General features: G+C 50.7%; 1 protein-coding gene across 1 annotated transcript; it reads right to left on the bottom strand.

The window, feature by feature from the left end:
- Positions 1-3,708: 3,708 nt before the first annotated feature.
- LOC138841297 (protein CLEC16A-like) lies at positions 3,709-20,702 on the bottom strand (the record flags this gene model as incomplete). Its single annotated transcript, XM_070041970.1, has 6 exons — positions 3,709-3,852; positions 12,124-12,252; positions 14,567-14,617; positions 17,204-17,248; positions 17,720-17,829; positions 20,580-20,702. Coding segments are annotated over 6 exons (602 nt in total), but the record flags the coding sequence as incomplete, so codon positions are not given.
- Positions 20,703-21,474: the final 772 nt, after the last annotated feature.

Raw genomic sequence — 21,474 nt, 5'->3', positions numbered from 1 at the left:
TGCACTTACTTCCTCCCTCATACCCTCCCTGCACACTTTCCTTTTCTGAGTCACCCCAAAGAGGCAGGCGTCAGACATTCTTGAGCCAGTTCTCCCCAAGAACCAGGACATACTCCCCCAGAGCCACAGTGATATCATCCCAGACAGGAAGTGGACACTGACCTCAGTACATTAGCCAATCACAAGTGAGGAACACTGACCTCAGCAACAATGACCAATCACAAGTCCCCATACAAATCAACCCATGTCCAGAAACTGTTCTTTAGAGCCGTTTTCCTTCCCTCACCCCAGGAACAGTCAAAGTGACGTGCCTCCTTGGCTCCTCTTGCCTAAGAAGAGTACCCTGCTCTGCTCTTGTCAAAGGGGTCTTCATGACATTTTCATGTTTTTAGTTCCTTCCATGACTTCTCCAGGCCCCACGCTTGCTAGGCAAATGCTCCTCCATTGAGTTATACTCCCAAACCAAATGTGTATGTTTCTAAAAGCTTCAAGTAGTTTGCATCCTGGGCTTGGTTCTTCATTGTCTTTACTGTTGTTATTATTATTATTATTATTATTATTATATTACTATGTTCTCACTTTCATCAGAATCAGGCACATGACCATGATTGGGCATCAGCAAAATAAGCTAACATAGAGAATTTTCCAGAATTGATGGGCAAGACCACAAAACTGTCATTAGCTTTGTAAGACAAATCAATGAGCTCTCATTTTCATGGACTTACGATCAAACCACATAACTTGCTTGGGGAGCGACTGTTGCTGGAAACGGCTCTCTAGGCAGCGAGAGGAGCAGCCAGGGACCTCCATGGAGCCTCAGAGCTGTGTGCCAGGGAGTGGGGGCACAGCATACACTATGCAACAACTGCATAGGCACGGAGCTAAATAGGCCTTTCATGGCATTCAGTCACCTTCACATTCATCACTACAGGATGATAAAGATGGGGACTTGGGCTGGATCTCAAATATGGAACAAGAATTGGGAGTGTAGCTGGAGGCATGGCTCAAGGAGAGCACCAGCCAAGCAAAGAAGACAAGTGAGTCCAGGCCCTGAGTTCAAATCCTAGTACAGCTAAAATAATAAGTAAATAAAAGGCTAGCATGAGTCTTTCCTGAGCAGGACCCTGTCTTTGGTAGTCTTAAGACAGAAGCCATCCCTGGTGCCACCTGGGCCCAGAGACCTGCTGCTGCCCAGCAAACACTTGCTCTGGGCTTCAGGGGAGCATTCTTCATGCTGTGGTTTCTTATCAAAGTGGCAGCGAGAAAAGGTCAGTAAATACACTTCAGGTCACTGCTTCCTGAATGTGCAGAACCCTATCTTTAAGCCCTTATTAAGGGAGATAACAGGGTAACCAACTCCCAATCTCTCTCCCAGAGTTAATTTCTTCAAACTAGCAAAAGGAAACAAAACCAGCTTCCAATCATCCAATCCTCACCTAGATGCACACAGAAAGCACTTGGTGCTCTGCAAGTAAGGTATGTCCCCAGCAGTAACCAGTACCACAACTGAAGCAAAAAAGCAGCCAACCAGCAATCCAGGCACCTTATTCTAGTAGCATGAGTCTTTAAAACTCACAGTCCCCAGCATTTTCTGAGCATCACCCTCTTTAGCGAAAGATAATTTGCAATCAGGCAGGGTAAAGACAGGCAGCCATTACTTTCTTAATGGCCAACTATCCAAAAAGGCTCAGCTAAGTGATCTCAACTAGCAATTGGACCGATTAGAATTGATAAGTGAAATACTCTTAACCTTCCTTTCAGTGGCCATTCCTAGGGGGAGGGGTAGGAGTGCAGATTCCCAGCACAGAATTTAATTTCAATTCACAGACATAAACGTGATTGGTGCCTTGCTGCATCCCTTCCTCTACACAGCTCAGGTCGGAGAAAGACTGGCTATGAAGCCAGCGGACTGTGTCAATTCCACCCTTACAGAAATTGCTGGGGCCATCTGTCAAGGAGGATAGGACAAAAGAGCTGGTGAGCGGACAGAGGGGGCATGGCTTCTCACTCTTCCACGATCGAAGTGTGGGAACACCAGAGAGCACTAGACAGGCAGGTTGACAGCGGGTGACACGTGCAGTCATCACTGCTGAGAACCATCTAGCGCCAGGCCCTGCTAGGCTCTTTGTGAGCATGGTGGCATCAGCGAGCAGGTCTGACTGTGATGTGCTGAGCCTCTTACATACTACACACCGTGCTTCTCACACTGCCTATACTTTACTCACCCTCAAGACAACCTTGTAGCCCAGAAAGACCACTCTCCTTTCAAACTTATTTACTCAGTTTGGGGGCTGGGGATGGAATCAGGGCCTATGCACTCTAGACAAGTGCTCTACCACCTAGCTGACCCCTAGCTGCAAACATCATCACATTACAAGGAAGGAAAGAGAGGCTCTGTGTCCCCCTGCTCAAGGGGACGCATGGCAGGGCAGCAGTCTCTGCAGGTTACAGAGCTCAACAGTCTTGCCAAAACTCACAGAAGTACACACTGAAGCTGGTGAATGTGCTGCACAGGAATGACACCTCATATTCAGCAGTAGACAGCCATCTGCAGTTCCCGCTGCCCAGCCATTGCCTCTCTGGCATCTTGTAAGGGTGCCTCCTCACACTCAAATGACCAGGGCAGAAGGCCCACCTCCCTGCTTGAGAGTGGGCTGGTGACCTCTGGGGGTCAGCCTCATATTCCTCCCACCGCTGCGCAGCTCAGGGGTGGTGCTGTGATGAGGCCAGTGAGGGTGCGACCCCACACTTTTTAAACCTCTTGTCTGACAGGGTTGCTTAGCCGGCACAGCAAATCCTAGGGCTGCTGGTGGCCATTTCTCAACGACCTAGTGAGAGGCATCCTGAAGATGAAGCTGGACCAGAGGAAAGCAGAGCCAAGATTGGAGAGGGGCAGTTTCTTGACGCTTCGGCCTTTGTACCTAGATCTAGGCATGCTTGAAGACAGAACCTCTCTGGACTTTCCGGTGACAGCCATCTCCCTTTCTTTTTTCCACAGGCCAGTCAATTCAGGGCTTTCTGTGTTCTATAACCCAAGACCCCCATTATTCACAATGCTTTTACTAAACAGAAACCAGGCCGTCTTTCAGTGAGTACTTGCCCCATGGAAAATGGAAACGACCAGACTTTATACCCATTATCTCCTTTAAATCTCAGCTCTGAGCCAGGCTGTAGTGCACGCCTGTAGTCTCAGCACTCAGGAGGCTGAAGCAGGAGGGTCACAAGTTCAGGGCCAGTTCAGACTACACAGTATGACTCTCAAATGAAAAAAAAAAAAGCAAAACTAAAAACAAAACAAATCCCAAAAATCCTAAAAACAAGTCTTGGCCGGAGAACAGTGAAGACAGGTGCTCAATGGCACGGCTCCAGGGTCTCAGGAGCCCTGTCCTTGCTCAACGCTGGTGCCTTGCCAGCTTCCTGCAAGCAGCAGCAGGAGCACCCATCATTGGCTCACGCAGAAAACCCTCAGTCACATGGCTTGCCCAGCTTACATTGGAGACAGGGGCCTAAGCCAAGCCTCCCATGGCTCAGCTCACCTTTCAGCAAACCCTCTGTTCTCCACGGAAGCAGCATGTTCAAGCTGAACTCAGATGCCTGGAAGCCTTCACAGTTTTTACAGGACGCACATACCACCTACACATGGTGGGCCACAGGGGGGTGGTGGTACAAAATGCCCACCATACCTCATCCCCACCCCCTCCCCCCAACATCCCAGGCCCTGGTCCACTCACTCAGGTCCAGCACATCGTCGGTCTTGATCAGGTCCTCTTCCCGAGTCAGGGGCAGCTGTGTCTCGGGCTCCCCTCGCAGCTGCAGCGACAGTGAGCGCAGCATGAAGAACACCCGGATGGCCTGGATGGAGGACAGAGCAGAGGGAGCACACTGCAGGGGCAGCACGGTGAGGCGCCTGAACCCCTTCCGGTGTGGGGTCAGGCTGCTTTACTCCACTGAACACCTGCATCTGCCAGCATCTTGCCCCAAGTTGTCTGGTCACCACGGTCTCTGCCCAGCATTCAGCCACTCCACACACAGGGAACCGAGACCCAAGGAGGGGAATGGGCTGCCCAAGGCCAAGAGCCCAGCCCACCTGTCCACAGAGGCCTGCAGACCATGGAGGCCAAAGTACTAAGATGTTTCCAGGCCCTGCTACTTAATGGAGGTCTGGGACAGGAGTGCAGGTGAGTGTGGGCTTTGGAGCTGGTGAAGGCCATTAAAAATGTTACCCCATGGGGCTGGGAAGATGGCTCAGTGGCAGAGTGCTTGTCTTGCATGTATGAGGCCCTGGGTTCGATTCCTTAGTACCACATAAGCAGAAAAAGCTGGAAGTGGTGCTGTGGCTCAAGTGGTAGAGTGCTCACCTTGAGCTGAAGAGCTGAGGGACAGCGCCCATGCCCAGAGTTCAAGGCCCACGACCAACAACAACAAAAGAAGTTACCCACCACAGGTGAATCCCTCCATCCCTTGGGCCCTGGCCTTAGGATGAGGAGTATGCTGCTGGTGAGGCCAAGGCCTGGCACGCGGCACAGGAGTGGTTTCCCTGTGCGCCTGCTGGAGGCAGAGGCAGCCCCAGTGGCACAGGGATTCTGGGCCTAGGAAAAGCGGTCTGTCAGAACCCAGTGTGGCTACTGGGCGTTTGCAGAGGCAGAGGCCCAGACGTGCGAGCAAGAAGCAGCAGTCAGCCAAGGAGCAGGCTCGCCACCAAACAGAGCTGAGAAGCAGAGGACAGGGAGGAGAGGTACTCCAGCTCTCTCTCCAGAGGCACAGACAAGGCTGTCCTGGACCAGCAGCCTTACTACGCTGAGCAAAGCCCAACTGCTAGAAGCTTCACTCTCCCCATCTGTGAAATGGGCACAGTACCCTCTAACTCACAGACTGAGCCAGCCCTGGGTTAAGGCTGCAGAAGGGGCCAGCACAGTCTCCATAAAGAATGGTCATCTAGTCACTAGACAGGCACCATGCTGGGCAGAGAGAAGGCCCAGGGACAAGCCAGGGTCACCTGGGTGAGCTGTACAAAGATGATTTCAAGTGCACCTTTGGGTATTCTTATTCTGACTCCAATCAATGGCTATGTGAAGGGAGAGTGCCCTTAAATCGGCAAACTGCTCCCCAACAAGAAGGGGGACACACTGCTGTTGGCCAAGAGCTGCGATAGCGCGGTCTCTGATGACTCCGATCGGGTGATTCTGATTCTACTTTGGCCTTGAACCAGTGGGAGGGAGGCCTGGGACCAAGATCCTATTGAAGGAAACTGGCAGAGCACTTCCACCCACCCTCCCAGTATTCTCTGAGAACTCAGAAGTACTAGGGAAAGTCAGTGCTCTCACTGTGAGGAGCGGTGGTGCTATTAGTAATAATAGTTCTAGCAGGTCTTTTATTTATTTATTTTGTGGCAGTACTGGGCCTGAACTCAGAGCCTGGGTGCTGTCCCTTTGCTTTTTTGCTCAAGGCTAAAGAGCTACCACTTGAGCCACATTTCTACTCCTGGCTTTTAGGTGGTTAATGGGAGAGCAGAGTCTCATCTCACAGACATTTCTTCTTGGGCTGGCTTTGAACTCCAATCCTCAGATCTCAGCCTGCTTATTAGTAGCTAGGATTACAGGTATGGGCCACCAACTCCTGGAAGTTTCTAAAGTATAGACTTCATCTCTATCAGAAGACAGACATGGCTACAATGAACCTGGGAGACCTGCCATGTAGTAGGGTCTTACTGCGGGCCAGGGTTTGTGAGCACCTTACTGCAGCCTGGGAAGAAGAATGGGAACTGGCAGGCAAAGTGATGGTCCACATGGCTGCTATGGGAGGGATGCTGTGACTCCAACCCCAGGGGCCTGAGTCACACAGCCTAGCACACCAGGAAATACAAAACCCCTGGGCCAGCCCAATGGGAGGCAATGGAATATCCTGCAGTGGAACTCTTAAATAAGAGGCTGGGAAAGAGAGAAAGAAAATGCAAGGTCCATTACAGGCAGGACCCAGTGAGGGAGGGGCTTCCTATGTGTCAGCTGTGGCCCTCTCAGTGATCTGAAGGCAAGCACCTAGTAGGACCACAGCTGGGGCTGAGAAAATGGAAACATACACTGCCTTCTTCAGCATAGCACTGGATAGCCTAAACTTTCCACTGAATTAAAAAAAAAAAAAAAAAAGTTCCTCACTTGGCTGCTAACAGGGCTTTTTTGGTAAAACATCTGCTTCTGCACTACAAATGACAAATGGAAGCTGTTTCCAGGAATACAAACAAGTAAAAAAAATAAGATCATTCAAGATATAAAAAGGAACATCAAACATACAAAATAAACTGCTGGTTCCTGTTCCACTCCCAAGGGAAGGCAGAAGGCATCAGAGGCCTGTACCCCTGAATGGAAGATAGGGGGGGTCCCATAGGACAAGGTGCACCACACGGGGCCAGCCGGGCTTCCAAGGGGAGTCTACAAACGCCTGGCAGGCAAGCTGAACACACAGAATGCTACACCACACAAGACTGAGGCCACACATGTACCTGCCACCTTCTGAAACAGCAGTGGCTTCATCTGGTTGCCCTAGGCTTGCGCAGAGCCAGTGACATCGCTGTCTCATTTGGGTGCTGAATGGCCTGAGACTCTCTGTCACAGACAGAAATGGAGCTTGGGGACACAGGCAGCCTCCAAGGTCACTTCCTGAATAACTCCTCCTGGGCCATCAAAAGATTTAGAACTTGTGACCCAGAGTTTATGGAGTACCTATCATTTCTTTGCTCAATGAAAATGAAAAACTTCAAAGTATCACTAAAAAAAAAGATATAGGAAATCATTTCTTTTTCAGATTCTTCAGAATACTAAGAAGGGTGATGCTTGGGAAATAGAGCAGACTGTGAGAGGAGAGGCAGCGGATCACGCTCAGACAGGAAGGAGAGACTTCTCCAGTTTCCACGCTGGCTTAACTCAGTCTCCTGAGGATCCACCTGGCAAGTTCGGATGGCGTGGAGTCAGACTTCAGCTTGGCTGAGGCTGAGCGCAGGCTGGTTGCTTGGGGACAGGGTGCCATAGGGCATCCACATGAGACAAGTGGCCTGGGAGACGCAGTGAGCTCTGGGCTGGCCCCGGGACAAACACTCGACTCAGTTCAGGCTCCCACTCCCTTGCCAGGTATGCAAGCTGTTCAAATATAGGCAACCATCACTCAGGTTAGGAGCCCCCGAAGGCTGTGGAAAGGACTGCAAGAGTCAGTCACAGAAGAATGCAGAAGCCATTTAACATGGGGCAGCCCACCAGGAAAGCAATGTGGCGATGTGCAGCCAGACAAAAAAGTTCATACCCTTTGAACCAGAAGTTCCGCTTCTGAGACCTTATCCTGAGGAAATAAGCCAAAAGAAAGACAACTGTATTCATGGAACAGCTCACTACTGTTCAGCTGCAAATACTGTAACAGTGGGACCAACCCCAAATGTCTAACAGAAAAATGCTGCTCAAGTGTATGATGCCAAAGTCACCAGAGAAACCTTGATAGTCATAAGAAATCAGATTTACAGGCTGGGAAGGTGGCTCAGTGGTAGAGCTCTTGCCTTGCATGCATGAGGCCCTGGGTTCGATTCCTCAGCACCACATAAGCAAAAAGAAAAAAGCCACAAGTGGTGCTGTGGTTCAAGTGGTAGAGCGCTAGCCTTGAGCTGAAGAGCTGAGGGACAGCGCCCAGGCCCAGAGTTCAGGCCCCACAACCGGATCCAAAAAAAAACAAAAAAACAAAAAAACAAAAAAAAAGAAATCGGATTTACTAGCCAAGGTGGTATGTAGGGCTCTAATCACAGCATCCAGGAGGCTGAGGAAGAAGATTGCAAAATCTGGGGACAGTGTGGGCTAAAGACAGACTTACTAAAACTGCATCATGGCTGGAGGGTAGCTCGGAGGTTCAGCACGGGTGAGGCCCTGGCTTCCATCCCAACACTACAAAAAGACACTTAACAATAGACACTTACAACATGAAAAATTTTTTGCCCTGTAATAACAAGTAAAACAGGACGGGGATGAAAACTGGGGCATGACAAAGATGCCCTCCCTGCCATCAGGAGGGGAGAAGTTTGCAAAGAGATGGAGGCAGCTCAGGGAGGCCTAAGTGTCACTGCTCCTGTTCTTCCTTGCTTTGAAAACCTGCAATGCTGCTCTAGGGTGTAATACACAGATGAAAAGCACAGCAGGAGGCCCTCAGTGATAAACAAACAGGCCTGCAGTTCAGGTTCACAAGGGGACAAGAGAACAGTGGGGACAAGTAAAAGCTTACACTTACTTCGTTGTGACCTGCCAGTTCCTGTGTGAAGATAGCTAGTGCTTCCATTCAGATTTTGATGCTTACCAAATCTCACCTCTGGCTCTTCCCACTGAGACTAGGAGAGACCCCATCTGCTGTTCATGGGAGCTGCAGCAGACCACCCACTTCAGCCTGCAGGTCTGAGCACTCACTGTCTGCCAGGCCCTAGCACTGCACTCTCTTCTATTGTGGACAACAACTGAGAAGTGAGAGGAAGGAACTTAGGATCCTGAGATTCATTCAAGGTTAAATTGGGTTTAACCTTGGCTAAATTAACATGGCTAAACTGGGTTTGACCCAAAGTTGGTCTGACTCACAAACTTTCAGTCTTTTCTGAGTCTCTACTGCCACTCCATGTGGGTGGGGCAGGCTAGTGCCAAGTTCTGCTAGTGTTCTCTCATCAGACCCTAGGGTTCTGGTGACCTTTATTTCAACACGAACTGTCCCTCTCAGCCAGCCTAGCTCAGTGGCACTCCTGGTATTTTGGTCTGCCTTTGGATTTCTTGCCCCCCTGGTCTACATATGTGTGTGTGTATGTATATATACATATACACATATATACATGCAGACACATATATACACACATATACATATATAAATACATATATAAGCACATATATACATATATACACATATACACACATACATACATGCACACACACACATACGGCTCAACGAATACATCAAGTGACAGAACATGTGGTGTGACATAAAATGCCAAGAAGGGAATTTTGTCACTGGATGCTTTCCAAGGCCTACTAGGCCAAGCCCTCCCCACTCCACACCTTGCCCTGTAACAGGCCTGTTCCCACCAGCAAAGGGCCATCTTTGGGCTCTGACTTTTGTGGTTCCTCCTTGTTTCCTGGGTTTATGCTTGGATGCAGCTCTGCAGTGTACGTCCTATCTGCTGCTCTCACAGGCTGTGCCCATCAGCCCATGGCTGCCCTGGCCATCACACCTGCTTCTCAGATGCTTGTAATTATTGGTGACCTCCTTAGGTGAGAACAGAGGCAGGGACTTGTACATCCCCAGGTACAGCTCAGTGTCTGGCACATGGGGACCAAGTAGCTCTTGGAGGAGTATGTGAATGAACATTGTAGTCAGCAGTGATTTACTAGGAAGGGCCAGATGTTTGACCTTCTCCAAGTCCTTAAGGAAAATTAAGGATGAGGTTTCTGAAAAGGACTGACCTAAAATGGAATACGTCTACTTAGAGTTGAAGTCTATCTGTCTGCCTGTCCATCAAGAGGGGGAGAGAGAGAGAGACAGACAAGTTGAGAGAGAAAGAAAGCCTTTGACTCCAAAGAGATACAGTGTTAGGAGTGAAAATCCGGAGACAAACCAGAGGAGCCCTAAATTGCTTGCTGAGCTACCACGTCCCGGAGCTCCAAGTCAGGACACATGCTGGGTTCTGACTTCAGAGGATTCTAGACAACAGTCTCCAACAAGAGCTAGACTAGGTGAAAGGCCAACACTTCCCTTCAGAGATTGACTCATGAAGTCTGAAAAGAAGCTTTTCTGAAGTGGATGAGTCTGCTTGAGAGGCCTGCCCTATTTACTATCTTTGTGTTACCAGCGATCCTGGGATTCTAGTGCTGCTTTTGTAAACTGCTCAGAGGGCCTAACAAGAAACCCTGAGGAAGCCCAGACAGCCCCAGGAGTTGGGCCTTGCTTCCCCCGAGCCATTCAGGCTGCACATCCCACAGGAGCAAGGCAAGTGGGCAGCAGAGCCCTGGGAACTTGCATCGAAGTGGAATGTGAGGGACAAAGGGAGAAGAGAACTAATCTCATCAAGGATCTTACGATGTGTATGTCTTAAATGAGTCCTCATGGTAACTCTGGCAAGGCAAGTGCATTCTGCTTTATAGAGGAAGAGACAGGTAGCTCAGAGTAGACACCCAGCCTCTCCTTTGCCACCAGCCTGACTGTGTACCCTAGATCGCTTCCATTTCTCTCTAACGGAGAGGATGGACTACGCCAGCCAGCAGGGCATGATACTGTAAAACTATGTTGGGAGCTGACAGCCAGTGTACTCACCTGGCTCCGAGACCTGGCTCCAGCCAGCCCCTCCCCTTGGCCTTATCAGTTTCTGCTCAGTGCTGGCTATTTGGGGGTGCCAGGATGTGCCACATCTCTCTGGGCCCATGTTGTCCAGTTCTGCCCAGCCCAATGGCACAATCCTGGCTTAAGAGCCATCCCTCTGGAACCAGGCCTCTCCATCTCCTCCCTGTACCATGATGCTTTAGGAACGTGGTCTACAGTCCTTCCTGCCACACCCTTTAGACTGGCTCCTACAGGGCTGGGCTACTTCCCTGTCTGGGTCCAGCACAAGCAGGGTTCATGGCAGGAGGCAGTGGGCTAGGGTGCTTCAGAGCTGGGGGGCTCCAGGGGCCACACTGTGTGGACCAGCTCCTGGCTCAGCTGTGGACAACCGGAGTAACTGAGCACATGGCTCAATCGCAGACACCTCCAATAGGGAGCTGGGGTAACAACAGGGCCACCTCCAAGTGTGGCATGGAATTAGACAAGGAAATCCACATAAAGACTGACATGAAGGTTAGACTCTTTACTAAGGCTATGTCCTCATACTCCAGCAAGAACCAAAGGGTAGCAGAGTGCAGCCAGGACAGCAGCTGGGCTCCAGTCCTACAGAGTGCCCAAATGGGCCTGCACCCTGGCTGGAATCTTCCTGGGGAGCACCCCTCAGGCCAACAAAAGGCCAAAGGTGAGCTGCTGGCGTTGAGGAGTGGCCCACAGGACACCCACTCTTCAAAATCAGCCTTCCACTGCACAAAGCCACCCACCAACAAAACCACGTGCCTGATTGGTTAGGGCACTGGTGCTTGCCAAGCAAAGGGAAGGACAGCGGCAGCGGCTCAGCAGGGCGGCTTCTGTGGTGAGTCCTGTGGCTTTGCTCAGACAGCTGGGAATGTCACTGAGTCAAGACACGTGGGTCCCACTTCCTCTGCAGCCTGGAGCCACGGCCATTGAGGCAAGAGCACCAGCAGGTAGAGGAAGGTGGCCAACTCCTCCTGCTGGAGGCATGAAGCATGCCACCAGCTTTCCAGAATTCTGAGTCAACCCTCTTCCACACGGCACACTCAGATTAAGGCAGAAGGTATACCTGATAACTGAACTATGATAACTGAGCTACGTGCAACAAATTCCTCTAATTATCCTCTAAGAAGCTTGTCTTCAGGAATGATTTTCCAGGAAAAGGCTGTGGTGCTTTCTAAGAAAGAAACTGTGATCTCACAAGGGAGATAAAGTACCATGAACAGCCTGGCCAAGGCTGCTTCCTAGAGCGCCCGCCTCAGAGCACAGTGCTGATAAGGTACGCGCACACTCCGGCTGCTTCTGAGAACTCCCTACCCTTCACAAACATCTCTTTGCAATTTCACTTGCGTGTGCCTTGTCCCCAGATCAGCCAGATACCTTAACATCACGCCATCTCTGGGGGTCCTGAGATCGCAGGGTAAGATCTCACCACCCCCCTCACCTGCCCTGGGTGTTCTAGCTTTCCTCCCAGTTCGAAGAAGCCCAGCCTCCTGGCTTCTGCCCGCTGAGCTCGCTGCGCTCAGGCTGCAGGCTGTACCGAGGAGGTGCCCGCCCATAGCCCCCAGTGGTGCGAGGTGCCATGGGACTCCGATCCCCACTACCAAAGGGCAACATGCTTTAGAAAGCCATGTGTAGTTTCGGGGTGTCTGGGTGGTGTCCTCTACCCATAACTAAGCTCATGATGGAGAAGGGCTCTTGACTTTGATCCTTTCCTTCCTGGCCCAGAAGGGGTTCTGGGGTAGGAAGAGCCCCTAAGAGAGGCTGGGCCAGGCCCACGTGCACACTCACCCGCCGAGTCTTTTCCACGTCACCACATGGCAGCCGCTTCACAAAATCAATGCCTGTCAGTGGGGTGCCCGCTGGAGGCAGCAGGATGGAGGCGTCCATCATGAGATATTCCACATTCATGGGCTTCATCTAGGAGACATGACAGGAAGCTTCACTTGGGGGAGGCGCCACTGGGCAGGCCACGGGGCTTCCACCCAAACCCATACAGAGTCAACGAGTGCTGTCCACGTTGCCTTTGATGGAGACCCCTCCCTCTTCCAGGCTGTCTGCTGTGATGATAGTACTTTCTTATTTTTCTAGGTTGCAAGGGTTTTTGTGTGTGCTGGTACTGGGGCTGAACTCAGGGCCTGTGGGCTGTCCTTTAGTTTTTTTCTGTTCAAAGCTGGCATTTTTACCACTTGAGCCATAGTTCCACTCCTAGCTTTTTGCTGGTTAATTGTAGACAAAGAGTCTCGTGGACTTTCCTGCCTGGGTTGGCTTCAAACTGTGGTCCTCAGATCTTGGCCTCCTGAGTATCTAGGATTACAAACGTGAACCTCAGACCCATGGCTGGTTTCAGGTTTTTCCTTTTATTGAGCCTGGAACCATAGTCACTCAGGACAGGCTGTCTTCTTTTTGACAAGTAATTTCCTCTAGAGATCTGACACTCTCCCCACACCCCAAATTCCCTGCATTCCAGAGCAGGGGGAGAGAGGCTGCATTCCCATCTGGGCTGTGGCTGGCATTGATTGGCAATGGCCTAGCAGTAGTGGCCCCCCCCCCCCCCAGCCTGCCCTGCTGTCTGGCAGACCTCCAGTCCAGCGAGCTCCTTCCACACAGACTGTTCCCATTGAACACTGGTGCTAAAGGATGTGAGGGAAGCAGTGAAAGGCAAGGCCTGGCTTCAGCGTGGCCCCCACGCGGGGTAAGGGAGGCTGACTGCAGCAGCCACAGGGCCCTGGGTGTGCCACCTTTGTATTTCTAGAGAATGTCAGACGTTGTGCAGGACACACCACAAACATTTGATTAAAACAAATAAACCTCAGGAAGCTCACTAGGGTGGGAGGACAGGAAAGGAATCATTTTTAGACTCTGCATGAGGCATCTTGTTGGGCAGTTTACATCCAGCCTGGCCAAGCCGGGGGTGTAGGCCCAGCAAGCAGACGAAGCATCAGAGCTCAGAACTGAAAGCCCCTGCCCAGGGTCACGTAGTTAGGCAGTGAGCACATCACATGTGACATAAGAACTTTACACTGGAACTATACTGCAGAGAGGGCAGGGGATGGGGAGACAAACAGCAAAGCAGCAGACAGCCACTGCACTCTCCCCACCCCCACACGAATCAGTGGTCTGAAGAGTGAAGTTTGAGCCCCTTTAAGAATGTTGAAATTTTCCAGGTACCCACTGACATACCTTTAATCCTAGCTATTCAGGAGACTGAGATTTAAGGATTGTGGTTCAAAGCCAGCCTGGGCAGAAAAGTCCATCAGACGCTTATCTCCAATGAGCCAGTTAAAAAAGCCCAAAGTGGAACTGTGGCTCAGATGGTGGAGCACCAGCCTTGAGTGAAAAAGCTCAGGGGCAGTGCCTGGGCCCTGAGTTCAAGCCCCAGGGCCAGCACTCACACAAAACAGAATGATGAGGCAGAATGTCAACCATGAGCTGCAGTCACAGCAGCCCGGGCCTCTGCATGTTACTGGGCGCCTCTGGAGGCTCAGTGCACAGTGACAAGACGTGGTGAGGGCCCTGTATCCAGAACCCAATTGAAAGGGCTGCAAAGCCAGAGAGCCACTTAGCTGAGCACCTGCTTTCTAGGCTTATTATCAATGTCCTAATCACTTCACACTTTGGTAACATCCACGAAAAGATAACTGGCCATCTATTTAGTGATGTCTGCTGGGGAGCAGGGCTAGGGAGGAAGAGATGGGTAGAAAAAAACCAGAAGATTGTTCAGTCCTTACAATGCTGCTTGCTGCAGCGAGAGGCAGAGACCTAGCTGACACTATGTGCTGGAACATTCCCTCAGAGTAGCAGAGAAGGCAGCATAACACACAGATACAACAGGGCATGGGGAGGGCAGCTCTGCTGGGGAGGCAGGTTCTGTCACTAACAGTGGGACAGAGAGGCCAGGAGGTGGCCTGTCTGCCTTCCATCTTCCTGAGTAGCTGAAGGAGAGACAAGGGCAGTAGCCCTCCCCACAGACTGACGCTGTCAAGGTTAGATTTTGCAGACACAGGTGCTTCCTCTGTGAATCAGAGACACCTTCCCAACACAACTTACATCAAAGCAGAGAGACACAGCCTGAAGTCCTCTCAGTGTTGGGGATTAAGAGGCCTTACTACAAAAGTCCCTTCCTACCAATCTTTGCTACTTGGTGAGAAAGCCCCAGGTCAGACAGAGAGCCCTATGGGTTCAGCAGGCCCCCAGGAACACACCAACTCAGGTGTGCTGGGCCCTCACTTACTGTCATACTCCTGTATTCGTCTTCGAACATGTCCAAAAAAATCTCTTCTCCCTACAAAGGAAGGGCGGAAGAGAAAAGATTACTCATATTTTTTTTTCTATGAACACAGTATTATAAACCTGAGCTCTTGGTTTTTGAGGCCATCTGCTTCTTGTTAGTGAATTCTCGTAAATCACCAGGAAGTAAAATATACACGTGAACACACACACACACACACACACACACACACACACACACACACACACACACACACACACACACACACACACACACACACACACACACACACACACACACACTCAGACAAAAGACCAAACAGCAAGCTGAGCCATGCAATGTTTTTCTCCTTTTTAAAATGCTTATTGAGTTTTTCTGTCAATACAGTAAGAAAGCAACAACAAAAATAACCTTATACATGATTAAAAGAGAGAGGAGGTTAATATCTCAAGTGCTCAGCATCATGTATCTGTCAAGAATGGCTAGAGAAATGGAAATCCTGGTTAAGTTACCATGTTAAAAATGTGAAGCCTCACACCTCTGAAAGGAAGCTAGTAATTACAAATGCTTAACACCAAAGCTTTATGGGTTGTTCCATTTGCTTCTGAAGAGAGCCTTGGGATCTCACAGCTCCTCAGGCTGAGACCCCTCCCAGCAGGTCCCCTTCAGAACAGGGTGTACAGACCTGCATGGGTCATCTCTGCTGCAAGTGAAGTGAGCTGACACACAAAAATGTGGAGACAGAGCCTGCTCCTCTGTTAAGGGGAATGTGAGCACTTACTGTCAATATAATCTCTGCTGAGTAATGATGTCAAGTACTGTCCCCTGGGGGTGGGAAAGATTGGGGAGAATGATGGGAGGGGTGATACTGGCCAAGATGTATTGTACTCATAAGGTGGTTTGTTGAATTGAAACCCCTTTGTACTACTTGAGATAATAAAAAAAAAAATCTTACTTCAAAAAGGAACCATCTTCTGTCTCCTAACTTTCAGAAATACAAGTGTCTGTCTGTCTGTCTGTCTGTCTCTCTATCTCTCTCCTTCTCTCTCAATACACACACAGCCAAAACCAGGACTCAGACCTTTTTCATACTGTCCAGCTGTCTGACTACAGACAACCTTGAGTATCTGCACAGCTAAAGTGACAGCAAAAGAAATGACAACCCCTGAAAACATCTAAAAGCTCCTGACACGCTGTACTTAGGTGTAACACTTCACAAGATGAAAGCAAGAGAAACACTCTGGACTGGGAGAAGGAAAGGAAATTTACATACAGTTCTCCCTCTGTTAGTAACAAGAATTATCTACTGGGAATTGCCAGCTCTATGCCCTTCCAGGACTGAGGGAATAAAACAAAGCAATTATCGGGAAAAAGGTTTGAAGATGACTAGGACAACCTGGTGGCGTGGGGGCGGTACCCCAACTGTGGTTTGAGGTGCTGTAAAGGAAGCTGGGATTCCCCATGTGCGGTATGCAGAGCCCCACAGCAGTGCTTTTTGTCTACTGCAGTGGAATGGGGTCCCACTGCACCTGGCAAGGAGGATTTCCAGATCCTACAAACAGAGTCATCTTAAACACTGCCAGTGCTAGCTAGTCTAAAAGATTCCCCCAAAGAAAGAGGAGGTGGAGGACAGATGAGGAGCAGGGAATGAGGGCAGTGCTAGCGCGGAAGGCTGCATTAGTCACTTCCAGGGGCAACTAGCAGAACAAGGGAGATCTGCCGCAGGGGCCCAGAGATCAGAAAACCATGAGGACTGTGCACCCATGGATAATCCATTTTGGCCGAGCCTTGCCTAAGGAGGAGTAAGCTCTGAATGACTGGGTCTGTCCCCATGTTCCTGTGTTGAAGTCCTCACCCCAGGGTGATGGTGCTTGGCCACGGGTCCTCTGGGAGGTGCTGAGGTCATATGGGTACAGCCTCCTGAATGGATCTGGGTCCTTATCAAGGAGGCCTGAAGGAGCTGGTTGCAGCAGAAGGCACCAGCTGTGAGGCAGTGACCTCACCAACATCACACCTGCCTTGATGTCAGTCTTCCTAGGCCCCAGCATTGTGGGAAATCAATCTCTGCATCCATAAGCCATGCAGTGGCTGGTATTTGGTTAGAGCAGCCTGAATATACTAAAATATGGGCTTTCAATAGAACTGAACAAAACCATGACAAATAGATCTTTTAAACATAATCACCTGGAACCCGAAGATAGCCTACAAATGTTTCAGTTCTGAAGTTAAGCTGGTACTTTATAAAAATCTCAGGAGGCCTGAAAGAGGTTTCTTAGCACACATGCCTAGAAATAGTATGCACAGTCATAACTGATACAGCCAGAGCTAATTCACAAGTAATCTTATATATACTGGCATATATAGGTCATCGACATATAAGTCCATCATGTGTAACTCAGTCATTTGTGTATATGGTTAGTAACTTACACATAAATAATACACTTCATAATAAACTAGGACTGGGTCCTTAAAACGCTTTCTGAAAAGAAATGGCAAGCTGAGAGACCACTCCTAGAGACTGGAACTATCACTTTGACCTATAATCTTAAGTATAAAGATAAGAGAAGACATAAAACCTTTACAATGTGGGATCAGACACCAACAATCCTGTTTCTGTAAGACACCTGGATTGCCAATTACCTTGTAGAAATGCCGTACAAGGTGGACACTCTCTTCTCTTGCACCCTGTTGAAAGAGAAGAGGGTGTGAAGGAGGCACGTGACGACATGGAAAGCCATTCATGTAGAATTAATGGGACTGATGATCACATATGGCTGTTAGGACTCACTCCACTTTTATAAAATAAAAAGTTATTCCATTAGTGTGTGTGTAAGCAACTGCCATATGTAAGTAGTGACTGTAATCTTAACTTTTAACCTCTCTGTATATCCTAAATTTTCTTTAGAAACATAGAAAATGGAGAAAGGAGGCAATAAAAGCTACTGAACTTAACAACTGTGTATTTCAGTACCCCCCCCCAAAAAAAACCCTGTAAATAAATATACCTGTGTGTAGGGCAAACCCAGGGGCCACTATGATGAGGTGGACTTTTCAGGCTCCAGCAGGGACAGATGGGCTGGGTGGGTCGGGGACCCTCCTCCTCAGCTCACAGGAAGCGGAAGAGGAGAGGAGGGACAGGGATGGGATGGCCCTCACCTCTAGGCAGGCCAGGTGCACATCCTTGATGATGCAGCCACAGCTGGTCAGCACCTGCTGCTTCAGGAGCAGGCAACTCAGCTCCAGTGTGGCCAGCCGGATCTTCCCATCTGCAAAGCACAGCAGGATCAGCCTGGCATCCCCCGGTGCCGAGTACCCTTAAAACACAAGGCCCTTCCTGACCTACTGGAAGGCTAACCTGTCAGCGGATGGGCAGACTGCTTAAGGTCCCCAGCCTGCAGCAGAGACACACACAGAGGGACCCTCCACGTGCCAGCCCTTTCCAGATCTGTCATCTGTATACCAAACACCTCCCAGAAGGCCTGTATCAGGGGCAGGGAGGTGGGAAAGGAAGGGCAGTAAAGGTTGCTGCAGCCTGGAGTGCAGTCTTCATTGGTGGCGATGCCTGGCCAACACACGCTCTCCTGCTTCTAGGGTGGTCTCCTTTGTTCTTCCAGGGATGATAGGCATGTGGCCCAGGCCAGTCAGGTGTACCAATCCCCCAGTCCTAGTGATAGGGTAGGAGGAGGCAAGGAGCTAGGGAGAGCCAGAGAGGCTCCAGTCTATAGACTGCTGAAAGCACTAGGCAAGTGTCAATCCTGTGCAAAGCCCAGCAGCTCTGGTGGGGACCTGAACACTGCAAGCATTGTCATCCCATCAACCACCTCCTCACCCTACACTACAAAGTGTCTGCAAGGACAGTCCTCAAGCTCTCAAGATCACAAGCTCCCTCTTCCAACCAGACTGTACAAGCCGTGTCTCCCACAGAGCAAGCATGCAGCCCCAGGAGATAAAGGGTGGCTAATACTGCTGGGGATTATCTTGCCAACCCAGATGGTGACAGGGTCCAAAGGTTTCTGGAAAACATTGTCTGGTGCCTGAAGCCAGCTCCTCAAAGACTTTACAGGACAAGTTTTATTTGCTTGTATTGTTAAAGCAAGTATGAGTTGGTTTTCTTTTTTTTTAATTAATTGATTAGTTAATTCATTAATTTTTTGTTGGTCGTGGGGCCTGAACTCTGAGCCTGGGTACTGTCCCTCAGCTCTTCAGCTCAAGGCTAGCGCTCTACCACTTGAGCCACAGTGCCACTTCTGGCCTTTTCTGCTTATGTGGTACTGTGGAATCAAATCCAGGGCTTCATGCATGTAAGGCGAGCACTGTACCACTGAGCCACCTTCCCAGCCCTGAGCTGGGTTTCTAACTGCAACAGAGTCCTTCCTGTCTACCAGATCTGCCGTGCCTATCTGCTGCGAGCCAGGGTAGGTGCCAGGTGCCCTCTTGAGGAACTGCTAGAGAAGTCGCTGCAGAGTGAAGTGACTTGTCTAGGGTGTCACAGCTGGGCAGTGAGGATGCCAGGTGCCCTGCCAAAACCCATGCCTGGCACCTCTCCCAGAGCATTGGTAACAGTTGGCCAAAGTCCAACTGTGGGCTGGACTGTGGGTCTTGCACATGGTTTCTGGGGAAAGGTCCAGGAGGGAGGGAGCGTCCAGGCCCCGCTAACAACACTCCTGCTGCCACCCCAGCCCCTGAAGATTCCTGACAAGGAGCTACCGCCCCCCCCCCCCCCCGCCATTCCACAGCAGCCCCCGGACTCCTCAGTGCCGTTTCCGGACTGGCTCTGGACTGCCTGAACCTCTTCTGTTTAGCAGCTCGGGCTGTCTGTGCACCCTGGGAGAGTCCTCTCCAGACACGGCACCCACGCCATAATCCACCTGCGTCAGCTGCTTGCCTCCGCATGGCTGGCTCCCACACCTCCCTTGCTGTGCTTCCCAATGTGCTCTGCTGCCTCGGATCAGCCCTAAGCAAAGTGGAGCCCGTTGGACACCCCCTTCATCCCAAGTCACCGCCTCTCTTCTCTGGCTCAGGTTCCCCCTCTCCATCGCCTCCAGGTATGGAGTGTCCAGTGCAGGGCCCCAGGTGCCATCATGACACCCCCTCTCTTCTGGGTTTCACAGGCCAAGAGTGGCACTAGACCTGACCTCTTCTCCACATGACACTTCAGGGACCACTAGCATAGCTCCTGGGGGACAGGCACTGGGTCCCCCAACTTCTGCGACCCTGGTCAGTCATGCCACAGCTGGCATGCAGGAGGCTCTCTGTAAACTACTCTGTGATGTTCACGGGCCTAGGCCAGCTCTCCAAGCCTGGGCTGCTCACCAGCATGTATGCACCACTGCCCCTGTACCTCTGAAAGCTCCTAGCTCCATTACAACTTCTGCCCCGGCCTCCCATGGGCCTGGGGCTCACTCCCCTGAGGCAGGGGAGTGAGGACAGGCCTTCCCGTGTCACTCTCCTGCCTTTGTGCAGGATTTGCCCAGCAACTGGCTCGGCCCCGGCACCGCTGACACCGTGGGTCAGGTCATTCCGTGTCGTGGGCAGTCCTGTGCACTGCAGCACATTTAGCAACATCCTCTGCCTCTCTCACTACGTGCCGGTAGCATACTTAGCTGTGATGACCAAAAATGGCCCCTGGGTGGCAAAATCACCCAGCTGAGAAATGCCTTGCCAGGGCATCTTGTGGTCCCTGGCTACAGATAAGTATTGCTCAGATCTACAAGGTAGTTAGGCTGCTCAATGCCAGGGCTGGCACCTCACCCAAACTTTTAACCCTCCCTCACCCTATAGCAAGGCCTTGGGCCACACAGAGAGGAAGACCACAGGCACTGACAAAAGCAGCAAGACTGAGGAGGAGACCCAGAGATGCAGGCCTGGCAAGAGAGGCGCTGGTGGCCAGGGGCAGAGTGAGTGGGAGGTCTTCTCCAGCCTCCCCGAAGGGTCAGGTCTGGAACCAGGGCTGGCAGTACCCGGTCTCAGAAGAACCTGACTCCTCCGTGAACACACAGCACCCCTGGGTGGGCACCTTGCTGGGCAGCATTATTCATGATCCTGATGAGCCTCTCGGCCAGGAGATGGTTGTAGGTGGTCTTCTCTGCAGCGTTTGGTACTGGCAGCTGGATTCGCTCAAGTTTTTCAGGATCCATGCCTGGGGTGGAGAAAGGGTAAGGACATAAGTAGAGATACCTGACTTGATGGGAAGGTTTGGGCTTCTGAGAGGCACTGAAGAATGGGGTTTTCAACCCCAGCCGCCAAGATCCATCTCTGTGACTTTTCCCAGGCCGGGTTACTACCTAGACGGAACTCATGTCTGAGTCCTGTACACTGAAATATGTGGATGTAGCTAAAGTATACATCTTCCATTGCTATTAATAGGAAATCGCATGGACAAAACAATGTCTCCACGTTCTACTACTGACTGCTGACTATCTACTCATTGTGGCCAAGGCCTGCTATATCTTTGGTAAAAAGGGAGACTGACAGGACCTGTGTAGTGAGGACAAACTGACCCCCTGATACACAGACGAGGAATGGAAGCCTAAATTTCCCACAGATGACTCGCTTCCCTTCTGTGCCAGGTCAGGAGACCCTGAGGTCACCCTGTATGGGCCCATCCCACAGCGGGGGAAACTCAGAGCCAGAGGTAGAGAGGGCAGTTGTGGGAGGCCCCAGCCTGCACCCCTCTGCCTGAGTGCTGGGGTTATATGTGTGCACCACCACACTTGGCTAAAATCTCCTCCACAATGGCCTCTATTTTCAAAACTGTGCAGTCCACTACCCACAAACTCCAGACATTCCTCTGGTCTGGCCGCCTTTAAAAGCACTTGGAGACCCTTGACCACAGCAAATGTTTCTCAAGCAGGCCCCATGTACTGAAGTACCCACTCATAACAAACGTCAAACTGCCCAGGTCTCTTTGG

This window comes from Dipodomys merriami, unplaced genomic scaffold, assembly GCF_024711535.1.
Source record: "Dipodomys merriami isolate MVZ:Mamm:240054 unplaced genomic scaffold, mDipMer1.0.p SCAF_3133, whole genome shotgun sequence".
NCBI classification, from domain to species: Eukaryota; Metazoa; Chordata; class Mammalia; order Rodentia; family Heteromyidae; genus Dipodomys; species Dipodomys merriami.
The sequence above is the reverse complement of the archived record's forward strand: the minus strand, read 5'-3'. Positions and strand labels throughout refer to the sequence as shown.